General features: G+C 38.0%; 1 protein-coding gene across 13 annotated transcripts in view; it reads left to right on the top strand.

Annotated features, from left to right (window-relative positions):
* Positions 1-16,262, top strand: part of RGS7 (regulator of G protein signaling 7) — a gene marked incomplete at both ends in the record, with an annotated part of 239,303 nt that overhangs the window by 207,261 nt on the left and 15,780 nt on the right. For 5 of the 13 annotated variants that reach the window (XM_082301774.1, XM_082301768.1, XM_082301775.1 and 2 more), the window contains 3 exons: positions 1,005-1,191; positions 3,956-4,045; positions 15,206-15,256. In XM_082301774.1, the coding sequence (XP_082157900.1) occupies positions 1,005-1,191; positions 3,956-4,045; positions 15,206-15,256 (328 nt within the window). Of the gene's footprint in view, positions 1-1,004; positions 1,192-3,955; positions 4,046-5,308; positions 5,363-6,164; positions 6,240-15,205; positions 15,298-16,262 lie in introns of those variants that run through there. The other 8 variants (XM_082301773.1, XM_082301767.1, XM_082301777.1 and 5 more) reach the window with 4 other exon arrangements.

Below are 16,262 nucleotides of genomic sequence, written 5' to 3'. Positions count from 1 at the left end.
ACCCAATTTATTTGCAAGCCTTGGATAATCCAGCTGATTTCAAAGTTAAATGACTTCAAGACTCAGCTTATCTGTTTCATGGGGTCAGCTGTGTCAGAACAATAACGAAAAGCTGTGATGGTATATACTGCGTGCTTACCAAAGTCAAACTTCAGTGGAGCTCTTGGATTTGGGGGAGAACTAAGCGGTCTGAAACATGTCTAAGAATGGAATCCTAAATTAATTTAGGATTGTTTTGTGCCATGAGAGGGTCTGGTCTGAACACCAGTAGAGGAAATAATGGAATGAAGCTTATAGTTAGTTAGCTATGATCATAAAGTGCTCAAGACCTTCTTAGTGATCTTGCTCCAGACTGAATGTGGATACAGTGAACTGGCCACACTGCATTTAGCTGCCCAATACTGGATTGCTCTGCAGCAGCGGAGAGAATGTGTAATTCCATTCAGCATTTTTAGGAAAAATATGCATATAAATGGAATGCTGAAAAAAGAAGTTAAATTATAATTAGCAAAACAAATTCTTTTCCAACTTATGCATGATTTGTGGGTAACAAAAGTACAGTTATAGAGTTTAGGATTTAGTAGGACTCAGAGACTCATGTAGATAGCAAGAATATAAATTATTAGGTTTTGAGGGAATGTCAAAAAGCAGTCAGTTTATAGGTAATATAAGCCCTTGTGTTTCAGCCAAAATGAAGGCTCAGTTTAATTCCAGCTAAATGGAAATCTTCCTGTAAGCATGTTATCCATACATAAGTAATGAAGGATTTCCTACCCATCTCATGAAGAGCCTTCTAAAAATTGCTTCCAAAGGTGGATTGATTGCCTTGAGACACTATACCAGAATGCTGATCCCAACATGAAATCACTCAGCTTTTTCTTATTTTAGCATGTTTATATGCAAACCTCCGTTACTTAATTTCTTTTTTAAGAGCAAGAAAGAATGTGGGCACTTCATTAGTGGTTATCCTGAGCTGGAAGTCAAGATGCTGTGTTGTGCCATAGGTTCTGGTTAGCAGTAGAAGACCTGAAGAAGAGGCCTATCCGTGAAGTTCCTGCTCGTGTCCAAGAAATCTGGCAAGAATTTCTTGCTCCAGGTGCACCCAGCGCTATCAACCTAGATTCAAAAAGTTACGACAAAACCACTCAGAATGTGAAGGAACCTGGAAGATACACATTTGAAGATGCTCAGGTCAGTTTGCAACTGCGTTAATGGATATCTGAAATGGAATATTGGCTAGTGAAACCTATATACATAAGTAAGATGTATTTGGGAATTAAATGATAATGCCCTGTTTCCTAAAATACCATTTTGGCAATGCAAATGTGTAACACTCTTTCTTTCATGAGGCATATGAAGTTCTTAATGAAATTTCTGTGCTTGATATATAGTCTTCAAGTGGACTTTGAATAGAGGAAAGCATGTAGTGAATAAAAAATGAAGTACTTCTGTATTAAATGCAACACTTCATGTGACTTATAACTTAATATTTCATCTTTGCAGACTTCTGAGAAAAGTAATAGAAAATAATTGGATTCACAGTAAAAGTAGCAGAACTGGTATCATCCTCCATTTTCATCAGCAGCCCAGTGATGAAAATTTAATTATTAATGCAAAATGAAATGGTGTCAAAAGGAGAGATTGAAATCATATCCCTGCAGAATTTCCTACAGCTTGATTATTAGGTCATCATCTACAGAGTCAGGAGATGCTTCTGCAGGCCCCACGAAGGAGAGAAGGGAATTGAATTGAGGCTTTCTACTCTTTGGGACAATGCCTCTGTCCTCAGTGTGAAGGGGAATAATTCTACCTCCTTTTAATACTTCCATTATGAGAATAGCCACCTATGAAGAAACAATAAAATTTTCATTAGATTCTATGTCATACCCATTGTTTTGAAGTACTCTGCATGAAACCAAACATACAATCTTTGCTTACATCTGCTGACCCCTGGAGATTTAAGACTGCAGTGTATGGCAAAGACATAAATTACACAAATAAACAATCCAGCAAGATCAAAGGTTTTAAAAAAACATGTCTTGGCAGTTAAATGGATAAAAGACAAATTCCTTGCCAGTATCCAATCTATATTTTTTTAGTAAATGTAACAATTCAATACCCTTTTACTTCCAGATCTCTCTTCTTGTAATTTTGTCCTTCGTTTATGAGAGACATGGAGTATTCAGTCTTTATGCAAGCAGGACTTTTCCTCCTGGAGAGGACCTCTGCTTAGTCCATCCAGTTCAGCAAAAAACCTTAAACCTGGAAGCCTCAATTTCTCTGGAAAAGGGAGAGGCTACACCTGCTGTGTTCTCACTTGAAGCTTTAGGAGCTTTAAAGTGTCCATCTGAGGTGGAGGGTTTTGTCAGGAGTAGGGTTCTGCCTCTGCAACAGGCCCTTTTTGGCCTGCCAGCTGGGAAAGAGACCACTTGTGTGCCATTCTGGAAGTCGGTGGGTCATTTAATTGTGGTTAAAAATGTATGAAAAGCATTTCTGGACTGGAAATACAGAAAGATGAAACTCCATGTCAAATGCAGCCACATGAGTAAAATGGGACACGTAAGTAAAAATAGTCTGATTGTGCTAAATATGTGCATTAACATGTGTCCTGGCTAATGTGTACATTAATGATACTAATACAGCCTAATTTATTCTTGCTTTTACAGGCATATTTCTTGTTCAGAAATAAAATTTTCATGTCCATCACCAGTTTCTGCTCTCTGTTGACTGCATTGTCTGCTTTCACAAACACTGAGTGGGAAAAAACCTCCCCAAATAAACCAGTCTAAGTTCTGAATATACACCAGAATTTCTCTGCTTAGTGTAAGAAATACAATCAAAGACATTTAGAATAATTCTTAAGGTTTCTAATACAGCAAAAGTTAAATAACAGCTCTAATTTTACCTTGCCTTAATTTTCAGATAAAGTGGGGAGTTTTGTTTGGGGTTGTTTGGTTGGTTGTTTGGTTGGGTTTTTTTTTTATATTCACTAATTTTATGCACTACCAAGCTGAGAAACAGTATTTACTTTCCAGCTTGTTTGCTGTTTCCCAATTGCTGTGCTACAGGCTTCCTACTGTAAAGAATAGAATTTGAGTAGAAGAAAAACTCCACAAAAATAGCTAACACAATTCAGGATCTTTTAAAAGTACTTTTGAGGGCATTTCCTATTCTGAATGCTTTTTCTAAAAATCTTTCCTCTAGCATATAATCAGAACTAGAATTATCAAGTGTCCTACATCAGAGATTTTTTTTCATCTTTTTCAGAAATTAGAATGCTCCAAAATTAAAAGTTTTTTAAGCTGCTCTGGTAATTTATTTTCTGGATAAAAGTTTCCAAATTTTTATATGCTTCTGAAGAACTAATATGTTGAAAATTAGATTAGCCTGGAACTGTTTTTCAATTTACATATGTGTATTCCTTTTTATATTGTTAGCTGGTGAGCAGACTAAATAAACATCTGTCAAAGAATGTTTTCAAGAGTAGCCAGGGGAAATCCTCACTAACCTAAGCACAAAACCTAGTACCTCTTCCTAGCCTCTGAAATCACAAGAGTATCTCCAGAAACTAATTCAGAAAACCTGATGAGGAAGGACCCAAATCTCCTAATTTCATCACTTAGCTAAACTAACTAATGTAAGGGAGGTTTGAAGTTGGGCCTTAAGCCAGGACTCAGTTGTCAGTTCTTAGAAAATAATTTTGTACTGGAAAATTTGGTCTATAAATTAAAGAAAGGTGTGTTGTGTAATTATATATAAGAAATGGGTGGTATTTCTTCTTTAAGAATAGAAAGCAATTAAGCCTTAGCTTCAGAATTGAAACCTGCTGTCCTGTAATGCTTCCTATTCATAGTAGTGCTAGCTGGTGTACATTCCACAGCCAAAACGTGTGGCTGCCTCCCATTTTACATGTGTCTTCTTTCAAGGGAGTAACAGCTCCTCCTTTCCTTTTCAGGAGCACATTTACAAACTGATGAAAAGTGATTCTTATCCTCGTTTTATACGATCCAGTGCCTACCAGGAGCTGCTACAGGCCAAGAAAAAGGTATTGGTCCATCTTGCCTTTGTCTTGCCACTGTGCAAAGCAGTGGTTATGTTTGCAACAATACTCAGTCTTCTCTCCCCTGTGCCAGTGCAACTGGATATCTGGTAGGTGACCAGCTTGGCGTTTTTGGAGGGTCACATACACACAGGAGTTCAATATACATATATGTGTATATATCCTGCATGCGGGCATGTTTCAATAAGTTAATCTAGCAAAACTTATTTTTATTTTTACATCCCATATTGTACTGTTTTCTCTGTTATGAAGCACCTTAAATTGCAAAGTGCTTTACAAATACATTAAAAAAAATAAAATAAAATCCCAGAAGAATAGTCTTTCATGTTTGCAAGTTTGCTTATGTAATAATTGTTGTTCTCTTTATTCCACCTATGAAAGCTACAGAATGTGTTTAGAAACAATCTTATTCATATTAATAACTTCTAACTTCAACTATAAATATAGGGGCTTCCTAATTTTGTTTCTTTCCCTATTACTACATGAATAGTTTTGAGTAGGCTAGGAATCTGACCTGAAAGATTGATCATGCCACACTTTGGCAAACAGAGGTTCATGACTTGGTATGTAATATTTGCTTAGAAAAGTCCAGATCATGGAATGGGTTCTGAATAGCCACAGCCCAGAGTATGTGGAGCAGCTTGTACAATGCAGATTTCCATGATGATAAATAATTCTGTTAGTGGGCTCTAAACAGTAATCTCCTAGAATCAGCTGGGAGCCCTGTGCCTTGCAAAATCAGGGCCCTGACTGTTACAGGAACAAGGTAGTTATTAACACTGTAGCATTCTATTGTTTATAATGACAACCTAAAATTATGTGAAAGTACTGTGTGATTTTGTTTTTTGTTCAAACGTTGATTTCTGAAGATCCAATATAGAGAGAGATGTTGAAAATACCAGAAAGCTTCAACTGTCCGTGTGAAGTCCTTAAGTTTGTGAATGTCAGTTCATTAACACAAGATGTGCACTTCATTATTTCTTTTTACTTTCAGTTTTTCCTTAAATTCAAACCAGTTTGATCCCCATGAAAAATTATTTTTGTCAAGTACTATATCTGTTTTGCCCATCCCCTGTTTTGCCAAGTCCCTTTACAGCCTCATACCTGTGTTTGCTTCCTGATTTATACAAACTTTGTTTTGCAGTCCATTGTTTCATCAAACCTTCTTTTCTACTCCATTGTTCTTGCTTTTCTTTTTCCCCTCCTTTTTCTTTTTGTTTCCTTTGTTTCATTTATTTCAAATTTAAGTTGGAAAACACTCTGGATCGTCGAACATCTTTTGAGAAATTCACACGCAATGTGGTAAGTTTGTTGCCTCGGAAGACTAGTAAGCCTGATGGGACATCCTTCTCCCCTTCCCCTCACTGATCCCTACTTTCCCGTTTGCTTCTCTAACCTGAGGGTTAAAAGTGTATTCATCACAGCTTGTGGATTTTCCTGGGAATGACAGCTTTATAGTGTGCTTTCATTACAACCCCTCCTCCCTAGTCCCTTTCCCGCTGATCTCAATAGTCACACATGGAGGAATGGACCTTTGGGAGCCATGCTTTTTGCATTAGGAAGCATGAAATTAGTCATTTTCCCCCCTATAATTTTAGTAAAAAATCTGTGAAAATATGCTTGATGTTGTTTCTTTTTCTGGTGCCTTCTTAAATACTAAATCTAAAACAATTGAATACATTGGATTTCCATCCTGTCTTCTTTTTATTTTACTAAAAAAGGCTTTGTCCCCCTTTTTTTAATTGGGCACAGGAAAAAACAAACAGTAATAATTTCCCCATCTTCCTTGATGTCTAACAGCTTCTACAGGGCCAAAGAATTCATACTGTTTATGTGCAAGGGTTTGATTTGGATTCGTTTCCATAATGGACTACAAGAACTGATTTTTTTTTCTTTTCAATGTATAACTTTCGAAAGCTATTTTTCAAAGGTAAAAAAAATTAAGGCTGGTAGATTTTGTGTGGGCGCTCTTTTGCCACCTGCCAAAAGATCCACTGATTTCATGATATTTGGGATTCTTTTTACTTATCCAGTTTCTTTGGGATTTTTTTTTTTTACATTGTGAAAGTTCAAACTAAAGAATTCAACGCATTTATTTTTGTAGGGCAGAAACATCCCTATTTTTCCATGCCATAAAAACTGTACACCAACACTGAGGGCGAGCACTAACCTGTTATGAAAAGAGGTAGAAAGATCTTGGTTTATACTCAAGTTTGTCTGCATTGTCTGTTGAATTGTGCAGGTGACGCTGCTGTGTGTGTGTGCGTGTGCGTCTGTGGCTTTTTCTGTGACCTGGTCAGTGGAGCTGTGTGTGTTGAAGTGAAAAATATGAGAGCTTTCAGCAAAGATCATGGTTTTTGTTTTTTTTAGTTTCTAGGGAAGGAGAAGCAGTTGTCAGAAACTGTCTCCCCTATAATGAGGCTCAAGAGTGTTGCCTCAAGTATTTAAAAAATACATATATACTTTCCAGTAATCACAAAAAGAAACACAGTGAAAGTTTTGTGAGGCTGTGGGAATATCTCACATTTTAAAACAAAATAGTAATTCTTTAACTACTTTCTTATAGGTAAAGGCTTCCTGTAATATGCTTTGAATCCACTGTAATCAGGAAGAAATTTGGATTCAATGGGACAAAGTCAGTAAAGGACACTAAAAGTAAATAAACAGCCACAAAGGAAACTATCCCAATGTTTGAAACAAAAACCCCAATGTTTTGCATGGTGGTGTTGCCATAGCATGTTGCAGTTGTGATTTGTGTGTTGTCTAAACAGGTTGGATCTATAAAACAACATTGTACATGATAGTGTTGTACATGATAATTCCACTATAATTCAGTAGGAAGTTCCATATTAATAAAAAGTCTGTAAAAGAGAGTGCATAGAGTGGGTAATACATCCAGGACCTCTGAGAACCAAACTTTTTCCCAGTCACAGTGCCTGGCAAGCTGCAATGCTACGTTTATTCATGGCATTTTGGGCAGCCCAGGGGTCGGGAACTGGCTATGGTAAACATAATGTAAACAGGTGATCATGAGGGGGGAAATAGCAAGCTGCAGGTGGATGGGTTGGGAATACAGCACAAAAAGGGGAAATGGGAAGAAAAGACTGCGAGACACTGAAATGCCTCCCAGAGCAGCGTTACAGACAAACCAGCAGTTCTGGGTACAAACTCTGGAGCATTGTGCCCTGCAGCCGTGCCCGATTTTCATCCTGCTAATCTCAGGGCAGAAGTACCAGAATAGCAGCATGCCAGAGATGCAAGGCAGGCCCAATAAACTAGCTGTGAACTAGGAGGATTTCTGGACATTAGTAACTCGATAGAGGAGGGATATTTTTTTCTTTTTCACAGAGCAAACTGTGAAATAAAATCTGTGGTTTTGCTTTTTTTCCAACTACTACCTGTTAACCTGGGTGGAGTCTGTCAATTCGGGTCAGGTATGAAAGAAAAACATGTCACTGCTAGATCTATAATCTCTACTAGACTCACGGGTCTGAGGCTTGCAAATTAATCCAGAATATCAGGATGCTCAAATGCAAAGCTTTTTTCCAAGACGACTGAATTCATGTCACCCACTTCCCCAGGACCTCTTTCCACCAGGCATCCTTGTTCTTCCACTTTTGTTCTTGGTTGTGATGAGTTTATAATATGTAATTATCCACCTTGGTACAGTGGTTCCAATCAGCAGTGATAAGGGAAACATTTCTCAGAATATTCTACAGTGTACTGATTAACTTGATCAACTATGAAGTGAGGGACCATGGAATAGATCTGTTCTACTGATTAATACAGAAAATAGGTGTGAAAAGGGTCTTCTACAACTTGGATAAGTGCTATCATCTCTGATTTAGTGGGATGAAAATTACAGTTTCTCTTCTCTGATGGTTTGCAATATTTAGACTAATTTTCACTGCATTTTTTTCCTCACTTGTATCAAAGTGGGTTTGTATTAAACTAAATTAGAACTCAGTTTTTTCCATTTAAGTGTTTAAAAAAACCCCAATAACCTTGGCTGTGTCTAGGGACTGAATCTGAGAAGATGGACTCGTAATTCATAATCTGATTTGTTGACTCTAAGAGGCTTCTGATCAACGTTAATTGAAATTGGGTTATACTTGCTACAGAAAGTATTTGTTAAAATAGAAAGTTTAGAAACTTTGTAGAGGGCAATTACTCTGTACTATTTCATGAATTTCATGGAAATAACCTATTATAATGAGTCATTATTTTAGTCTGATGGAGAAAAAATAGAAGTGGAGGTATATACTAGGCTCAGCTCTGAGTTTCTTTGACACTGAAGAGTTTTCTTCCCAGAAAAAATTCAGTAAGTTGGTACACTTCATGAAAGGCCTAAATGCTCAGTTTAAAAACTGACTAATGAGCTGCTCTGTAGATTTTATAGTGCAAAATTGCTAATGCCTTCGGCAGTCTGCAGCAGACAATATGGATAGTGTTAGAATTCACATTCTAGAATTCTAACTAGAATTAGAATGTGCATTCACATAAAATACACAGAAGTAATAGCAAACTGGCATTTGCTAGATGTAATGTTTATTATTGAACACTTTACAGTTTGTATCTGAGTAGTAACCCCAGGTATGCTTGGTCTGCCTCACTTATGCTCCCAGGTACTATGTGAAAATATAGAGCACACACACTTCAGTGCTGCTGGAATGAAGCCATCAGACAGGGGAATTGCCTTGGACTAACATGGGCAACCATGTGTGTCACAGCTTTGAGTCAGAGGCACAGAGAGCAGTGACAGTGTGCTCTGGGCTTCTCCCTGCCTAGCTCAGCCCCTCAGCTTTCTCTTTGAGAATAACAGAAGTCCAGTCACCTGCAGGTCCCCAAGGGACTAGGGAAGTTAAAGGTATAAGTCATGGAGCAGGAGAATCTCATTGCATACTAAAGCAGTAGAGAGACTGAAATCAGCAGTTTCTGTGGCATTTAAAAACTGAAATTCTTGTGAAAAATTCACATGGGGAAAAAACTATAAAAAAATTAAAAATTAAAAAGCTCAGAAAATTTCCTCTACCTCAAGTGTGAGTATCTACATTAGAGGGGAAAAACCTAGGCGAATATACACTGATAACAGGAACAAAGAGGTTCTTTAAGGAACAATTTTGTCTGTAATTTGTCATGTGCATGCAGGACTTGTGACAGTGGCAGACTGAGCAGGACTTTGTGAGCCCCAGCCTGGTGCTTAGCTGCTATTACTGGTCTGGAACCCTCGAGACAAAGGGACCTGCTTTACAGGGGGAGTGGGCTAATTTAATTCCCACCCCATGCAAATTTTATTGTCCTACCAGGAACCGAGTTAGTGGGGTAAGAAGGGGTAGCCTTCCTCCTTAGAGCTACCAGGGGTAGACCCTTCATCCTCATGTGTTGGTGCCATGACTTCAGACACCACCATCAGTGTTAGCATTTTACCTGTTGCTGCACAGTCACACAGAACGCAAAAAAAAGGTGCTTGTTTTAAGCTTGTGAGGTCTTAGGGAAGTACAGCCAGTACAAAACAGACCAAGTTCAGTTCATCTATTAAACTAGAAAGCCATCAAACTGTAATTGTCTCCATGCATAACATCATAAACAAAACCCCATTTAATAATTCTGAGTTTAAAACTGTTATGTCTTGTATTGCCCATATCCTACACAGTTTTCTTCTCCCACTTACCTGAAAGAACTGGCTGACCAGAGTCCTTTTTTTCCCCCCTCCAAACCAGTAACAATAGGCCATTTCATGCATGAGATGTGAAATGCAAAGGCCATTGAACAGAGCACATTTTCACAGAGCTTCAATCCAATGCCACTTAACATGACGTTGTGAATTATGGCCTAGAGATGGAAATTAAAACTCATTAAAATAGCTTCCCCAGTTCTTATCAGTAGGTCATAGATTTTCCAAATGTCTAAACAAGTGTAATCTCTCTCCGTGTTAAAATCTGTCCCTTTTTCAGAGCAACAAAGCATATAAATAATCAATTTCATCTGTTAATCAATAAATTTTTCTATATGAATAGGTAAAACTTATTTTATAATAAGTTATATATAAGTTATATATAAGTTATAAAACACAAGGCCCTACTGTGCCAGACCAAAAGTCTGTCTAGTCCTGAAATCCTGCCAAGGGCTAGATTTTCCTCAAGTATAGCATTGTCCGAGAAATTCAATGCAGTTATCAGCTGTGGAATCTCATTTTGAGTTTACTTACAGGTCATTCCCAAAATTTAAACAAAAAAGTAGCTAGGTCAGAAGAAAACTAAATCATAAAGCTATTTATTTGACAAATACAAAACAAGAATGAAAATAACTATTTGTAGAAATGAAGGCCTTTTCCATTTCAGGAAGTCTTATTCATGTTTGACTAAAAAAGAACAAATAAAATACTTGAAATTTTTATTTTGGCCTACTAATTAGTAAAATCCCCATAGTTTTTGGGGTTTTTTAAAGAATTATGCCTACAGAGGAAAATCATAAAGGACGTGCCAGTGAAGACCGGCCTCCTTGTGCTGTTCTGCAGTGACTGGAGCTAAGCTGCTGTGCTCTGTGTTGGAAGAGAGGAGCTTAGGAGTAACACTTGCACAACCAGGTTCATCCAAGTGAGGAGCCAGCACAGACTGGTAAGGTACTGGGCCAGGGTCTGCCATTTTGCAGCTGACAAACATATACCTGATTCTTAGGCTATTTACAGGAATGAGAACTGGAGAGAGCTATCGAGGAGTCAGGCCCAGGACAAACATACTGAAAATATTTTTCTTGTGCATCGGTCCCTAGGAGACCTACACTTCAGATGGTTATTCAAGTTCAAACTACCCCATTTGACAAGAGTTTTTAGGTTAATCACAAGTGAGAGCAGCTCATCAGTAAATGCAAAGTGTAAAAGGAGAAAGAAATGGAGACTGTCAGTGGATTTGGAGTGAGCCAAAACAGGAAAGCAGTTGTTCAGCCTCTGACTCCTGTCCTCAGATCATTGCAGGAAAGAGTACAGCCCTAATGAGAAGGGAACAAAGGGCTGCAAATCTCAGCCAGAGGCAGAAGGATCTCCCTGCACATGTAACCACTTAGTACTGCAGCTGTACTGACAACTTGTGCCCCAAATTCAGTAAATACTAACCTTGTCCCCTTCCTCACATCTGAAAGAGAAATACACCTGCACAGATGGCTGAGAGCAGCATCCTGTGCTCTGTGGAAACTGGAGCAGAATTCTGAACCCCAGAGCAGTGCTGAAGCAATTCCCTTGTGCTGGTAGAACAAGGGCTCCCTCAACATGGAAAGGGATTTACTGCTTCTTCTCCCTTGTCTCTCCAGTTGTGCTCCTGTCAGGGGCTGTTTACACACCAGCTCTGAGTGTAGTGCACTGCAATGTCACTTGGAAGGTTTCCCTGCTGATCTGGCAGAGCTGACAGTGTGCTGCAGGTGTTTCACACATGAGCAGATGGGGAACAGTGAGACCAAGGAGGTTTGCTTCTTGCTCCACATCTCATTTTGCTCACAGTGGGGTTCACGCTACCTCTCTCTTTTCCCGTCAGATGCGTGGAGTTCTCTTTTCTAGTTCTACCAGTATCAATCCTGGGAAGTAGCATCTGCACTGGCAATAAAGAAACATGAAAAAGGAACCACTGAGGTTGCTTAGCAGAAAGGAAGAGAATTAATCTTCTAAAAGGAAAATACGTGATCTTTTTCTGTTATACATTTCAATTCCAGCCCCTATACAGATTTCATATTGGCTTCTTATAAGCCACATATGTATGGAGGTTGTTGCTGACTTTTTTGCTGGATTATTTGAGGTTTTAGTGTCATGCTGCATAAATGGGTCAGTCTACATGACTGTATTTAGCAGCATCTGCAAATAGCTTTACAATTTCCCCCCCCTAAATTCTCTAGAAGTAAAGTTGGAAGGACAACTCTATGTCAAACAGTTAATATGCTAAAATAGGGACTGGAGGCTGAGGCCAATTGATTTTGTACTTTTAGATGTACTTGGTCACTCCACCTGCTGTGTTGTCTTCTCGTACTCTGACTCTCTTGTCAGGGTATGTGTGCAGGGTTCCATTTTGGCTTCTGCATTATTAGTAAAATTCTTAAATAGTTGCAATTGTTATGTCCAAAGTGCACTAATACAGCCAAAAAATCCTAATCCTCTTTAGAATTTGGCTGTGTGCTTCTAAATGTTGATGGCAAGAATATATTGAAAACAGTAAGGATCTCCTTTTTATTATTCACATAAACATCAACTACTTCTGACTTCACTCTTCACCCCCCCCCCCCCCCAATCCCCCCAATTTTCTTTAATCTCATTAGCACAGGAAACATCTTCATATGCTACAACTCTGAAAACTAGCCTGTTAGATGCAGATTCCCAAATCAAAATCTGGCCTACGGAAATGCTGTTAACATTGCATCTGAAATAAATAGCTAGGCTCAGCTCTTGAATTATGACCCACAATGGATGAGCCTTACACCTGTCTGTAAATTGAGTAAATCTAGAAATCTCCTAGAAGCAGGAATTATGAAATGCTACCACAGAGGGCTAAAGTAAAAGTATACTCTGGAACAGAGTTTGAAAGGTATATTTTGTAAAGTGGAAAATAACAAGTCCCTGCAGATCTTATAAGAAGATGAGATAATTCTGTATTTGGGGCTGCAATGGATTCTGTGTATTAAAAGCTTATTTTCCTAATCAGAGAACTTCATATGATTCAGAATAAGCATTGAAGAAGATCTCTTAAGAAGGGTGTATCTCCTAAGCTCTCACTTTTCCAACTTTATGACAAATTAGAACTACTAATGCCTGGAAAAAGACCATTTGTTGTAGTTGTTGTTGTTCATATGGAGATTTCTCTGAGGCAGGGAGGGGAGGTGAAAGAGAGGATCATCCAGAGAGTTCTTGATCACTGTAGGGCTTTGGAGAAAAAATATCCAAAGACAAGCAATATCCAGGGAGCCAGTGATGTTGAATACAGAAAAAGATTGTCATGACGGCCCACTGTGTCTCTAGGGGAAAAGTCAAACAATATGTAGAAAAAGATTATACAAATCAGATCAACTAATTACTTTTTGGCCTGATTTTAGGTCAAAACTTCCTAGTTTATGTGATAGCATAATTCATTCCTGAGATGCCAGAGTTTCGTTATGGTCCATCCAGAAATTCCAGAAATTTTGAAACTCCTAAACAATAGTTTCAAATAATAATAAACAATTATTTCACAGATTTTATACCACGACAAGAGTTTATGCAGCTTTCCAGTGTAGTTTTGAGTAAACTGTAACTAATTGAGAATGCCAGGTTTTAATATTTTAATTAAGTGGGTTATGCAGTTCAGTACTAAAGGGAACGCATACATGTTTACAGAAATTAGCCAGGCCTGTACACCTATAAACTTAAGTGCAAATAACTTAATGAAAGGCAAAGATAAGCATATGTTCAAAATTTTCTGAGATTATGTCTAGCACCAAAAGTCATGAATTGTCTAACAAAATTGTCTAACAAAACATTAATCTTGGAAATGCTTTTAATGTTTTAAATTGTATTCCAAGGCCACACTCCTGTTGAGGATTTGTGACTATTTAAAAAGAAAAGATGTCTTACTATGACAGCTAACCTGATGCATTAAAGGAAAACAGAATTTAAGGCTGAAAAAGTATCAAGAAGCTGTGAATTTAATATAGGTAGAAAGTGGCAGATACAGGGAAGACAGAGTGCCAGGAAGGAGACTTTCCATCTTTAAAAGAAGTAGGTTTTAATACTGTCAGGTGATATGGTGAACCTGATGGATGAGCAGTCTAACCCAACATTGCAAATCATGAGTTCCCTTTCAAATTATGTTGTAGGAGAAGTATTCATCCTAATTTGGTCATCTTGTATTTCACAGAACAAAGAATAAAATAGTTATTCTTCCTTTTATGAAGACCTGCTCTGATCTATTGCGTATGAGCAAATGCTCAAGACAAACTTGCAGATCCCCATGAGCATAAATTTAATTGATAATGACAATAGATATTAAATTGTGTAATTCCACTGAGATGTAATGCTGCAGATGACTTAACAATTTATTGATATGGCAGAATAAGTTCATTTACCATTTACTGCCGAAAATGAAGCATCTCTCCATAGTTACAGTATTTCTTACTGTATTGTCCTTGAAATCAGTTTCATATTTCTGAATTGGGCACTTAAAATGAACAATATAATAAATGTAAGTATTAAATATATAACTGGTGAGTTAGAGCCATTTTCTATTTAATTATTTATGATATATTTGTGTTACATTGTCAGGGTATGCCTGTGATGTCAGCTTGCTGTGCCAGCTCTGCCTCTGTTGGATCAGAGCCACAGTAGGATGGCCCTTGGAGAGCCAACTCCTTTTATGTGGCCATAGGAGAGCTAATTCCTGTTCTGTGGTTTTTGTCTGGCTCAGATAAAGCTCAAATCTGCCTGAAATTCACCAGAGTGACATACCTTATACCGTCTTCTTCATGCTGTAGACCTAGCTCTTGTGGGACAGTCATTATACCTTGTTAAAAGAACTTGTTAAAAAATTGAAACCACATCCTTGCAACAGGAGGAATGATGACGAAAACAACAATATCGAAATACAACACCTTCAAAGCAGTGTTATGCAGTCACATGTAATATACCTGACCAATGTTCTTTATAAAGAGTAAATATGGTCTCAGCAAACCTATAGCTATGTTTATGGAAAAGCTGCATTCCTACCTATATGCAATCTGCCTCTTACTTTCTTACCTTAACTTGAAAGTAGCTTTTTTGTCCTCTGTGACAGAGCTACTGCAGTTTGCACATTCATCTTTGCAGCACAAGGCACTCTTGCTGGCGGTAGCCTTCTTCAAGTTCTGGGTGTGACTGACAGCAAAAACCTCAGCATCAGTTTCTCATCAGCCAAAACCAATCTCGTTCAAAAACGGCCTTTAAATTTGCTGGCTTGTTCTGTGAAGCAATCTGGCTGGCTGGCAGTGGAGGTGTTTAAGTGTAAGGACTTCCTGTGGTTTAAGATTTGACAGACTCCAGTTGGTGCCCCTAGTTATTTGAGAGTGATGTGGCAACACTGAGTGGTTGCTGATGAACAGGTTTGCAGTGATCATGCCTCTGTTTTCTGTTTTTGTTTTTTGTTTTTATCTTTTCCTCAGGGGAAATCGCTCACATCAAAGAGGTTAACCAGTCTAGTGCAGTCCTACTAAAAGGATCACCTTGTAGCATGGAAGCAGACTCAAATCATTATACATACTTTGTAGCTCACTGATTGCCTGACTCAGAGGACAGTAGAACAAGATGTTGCATGAGCAAGGACCTGACTTGTTTTCTTTTGTGTATACTAAGGCATTACAGACTCCGAGGGACTCTCTAGCCTTTCGATGCCTCCATTTCGAAAACTGTCTGCTCACTTCCTCCTTCATATCAAGCTGGATCTGTGTCTTTTTATTTTCTGCAAGCTCAAGTACAGTGAAAAAAAAGCTTCTGCTAGGCACAGTTTATTAAAAAAATACGTCAATCAAAAACTGGAAGAAATGTAAAAAATGCATATATTAATAAATATACATATGGCATCACATTTATTGCACAATAAATTAGCACAGAAGGTTTCATTTCACTGATGTATTCACATTGAGAAAGAAAGCCTGTGTCTTTGTCTGTTGTCTGTATATTCTCTGTTAATGTTTCTTGCATTTATTTTTATACCATATTTAAAAAAAGAACACCTTTTACTTCAGATGTATTAAAGTTGATCCTTTCTCTGTAAATTTGTGTATGTTTATATTGTTGTTTTATCTTTCATTAAAAGATGCAGAATCTCTTTCCTTTGGGAAGTTTGAGATTTTAATATTGAATCTGAAGATTAGTTGAGCAAAATGATCCCCAAAAGTTCCACACCTTGTGCTTTCTAAAAAGTGACATGAAATGGCATTTTCTTTCTCTCAGTGACACCTAACCAAACACACTTTATTGATAATCATTTACTTTTTCTTTTCTTTTTATCAAGCTAGCAGCAGAGAGACCTTTGCCGCTTGCTTGTCATTGCATAAGCAAACCGTTCTTTAAGCTCGGCCCGTTCTGTAAGAGTGCAGCCTGCCCAGCGATTCAGTCGCTACCCCAGACCAGATTGACTGAACTGCACTTCCTTAGGAATGGACATGAACAAAGCTGGCTGAGAACACAAGGGTATACTTGCTAAATAGGAAGGACAGG

This window comes from Coloeus monedula (genome assembly GCF_965178545.1).
Source record: "Coloeus monedula genome assembly, chromosome: 2".
In the NCBI taxonomy this organism is placed as follows: domain Eukaryota; kingdom Metazoa; phylum Chordata; class Aves; order Passeriformes; family Corvidae; genus Coloeus; species Coloeus monedula.
This window is presented reverse-complemented; position numbering and strand designations above follow the sequence as displayed.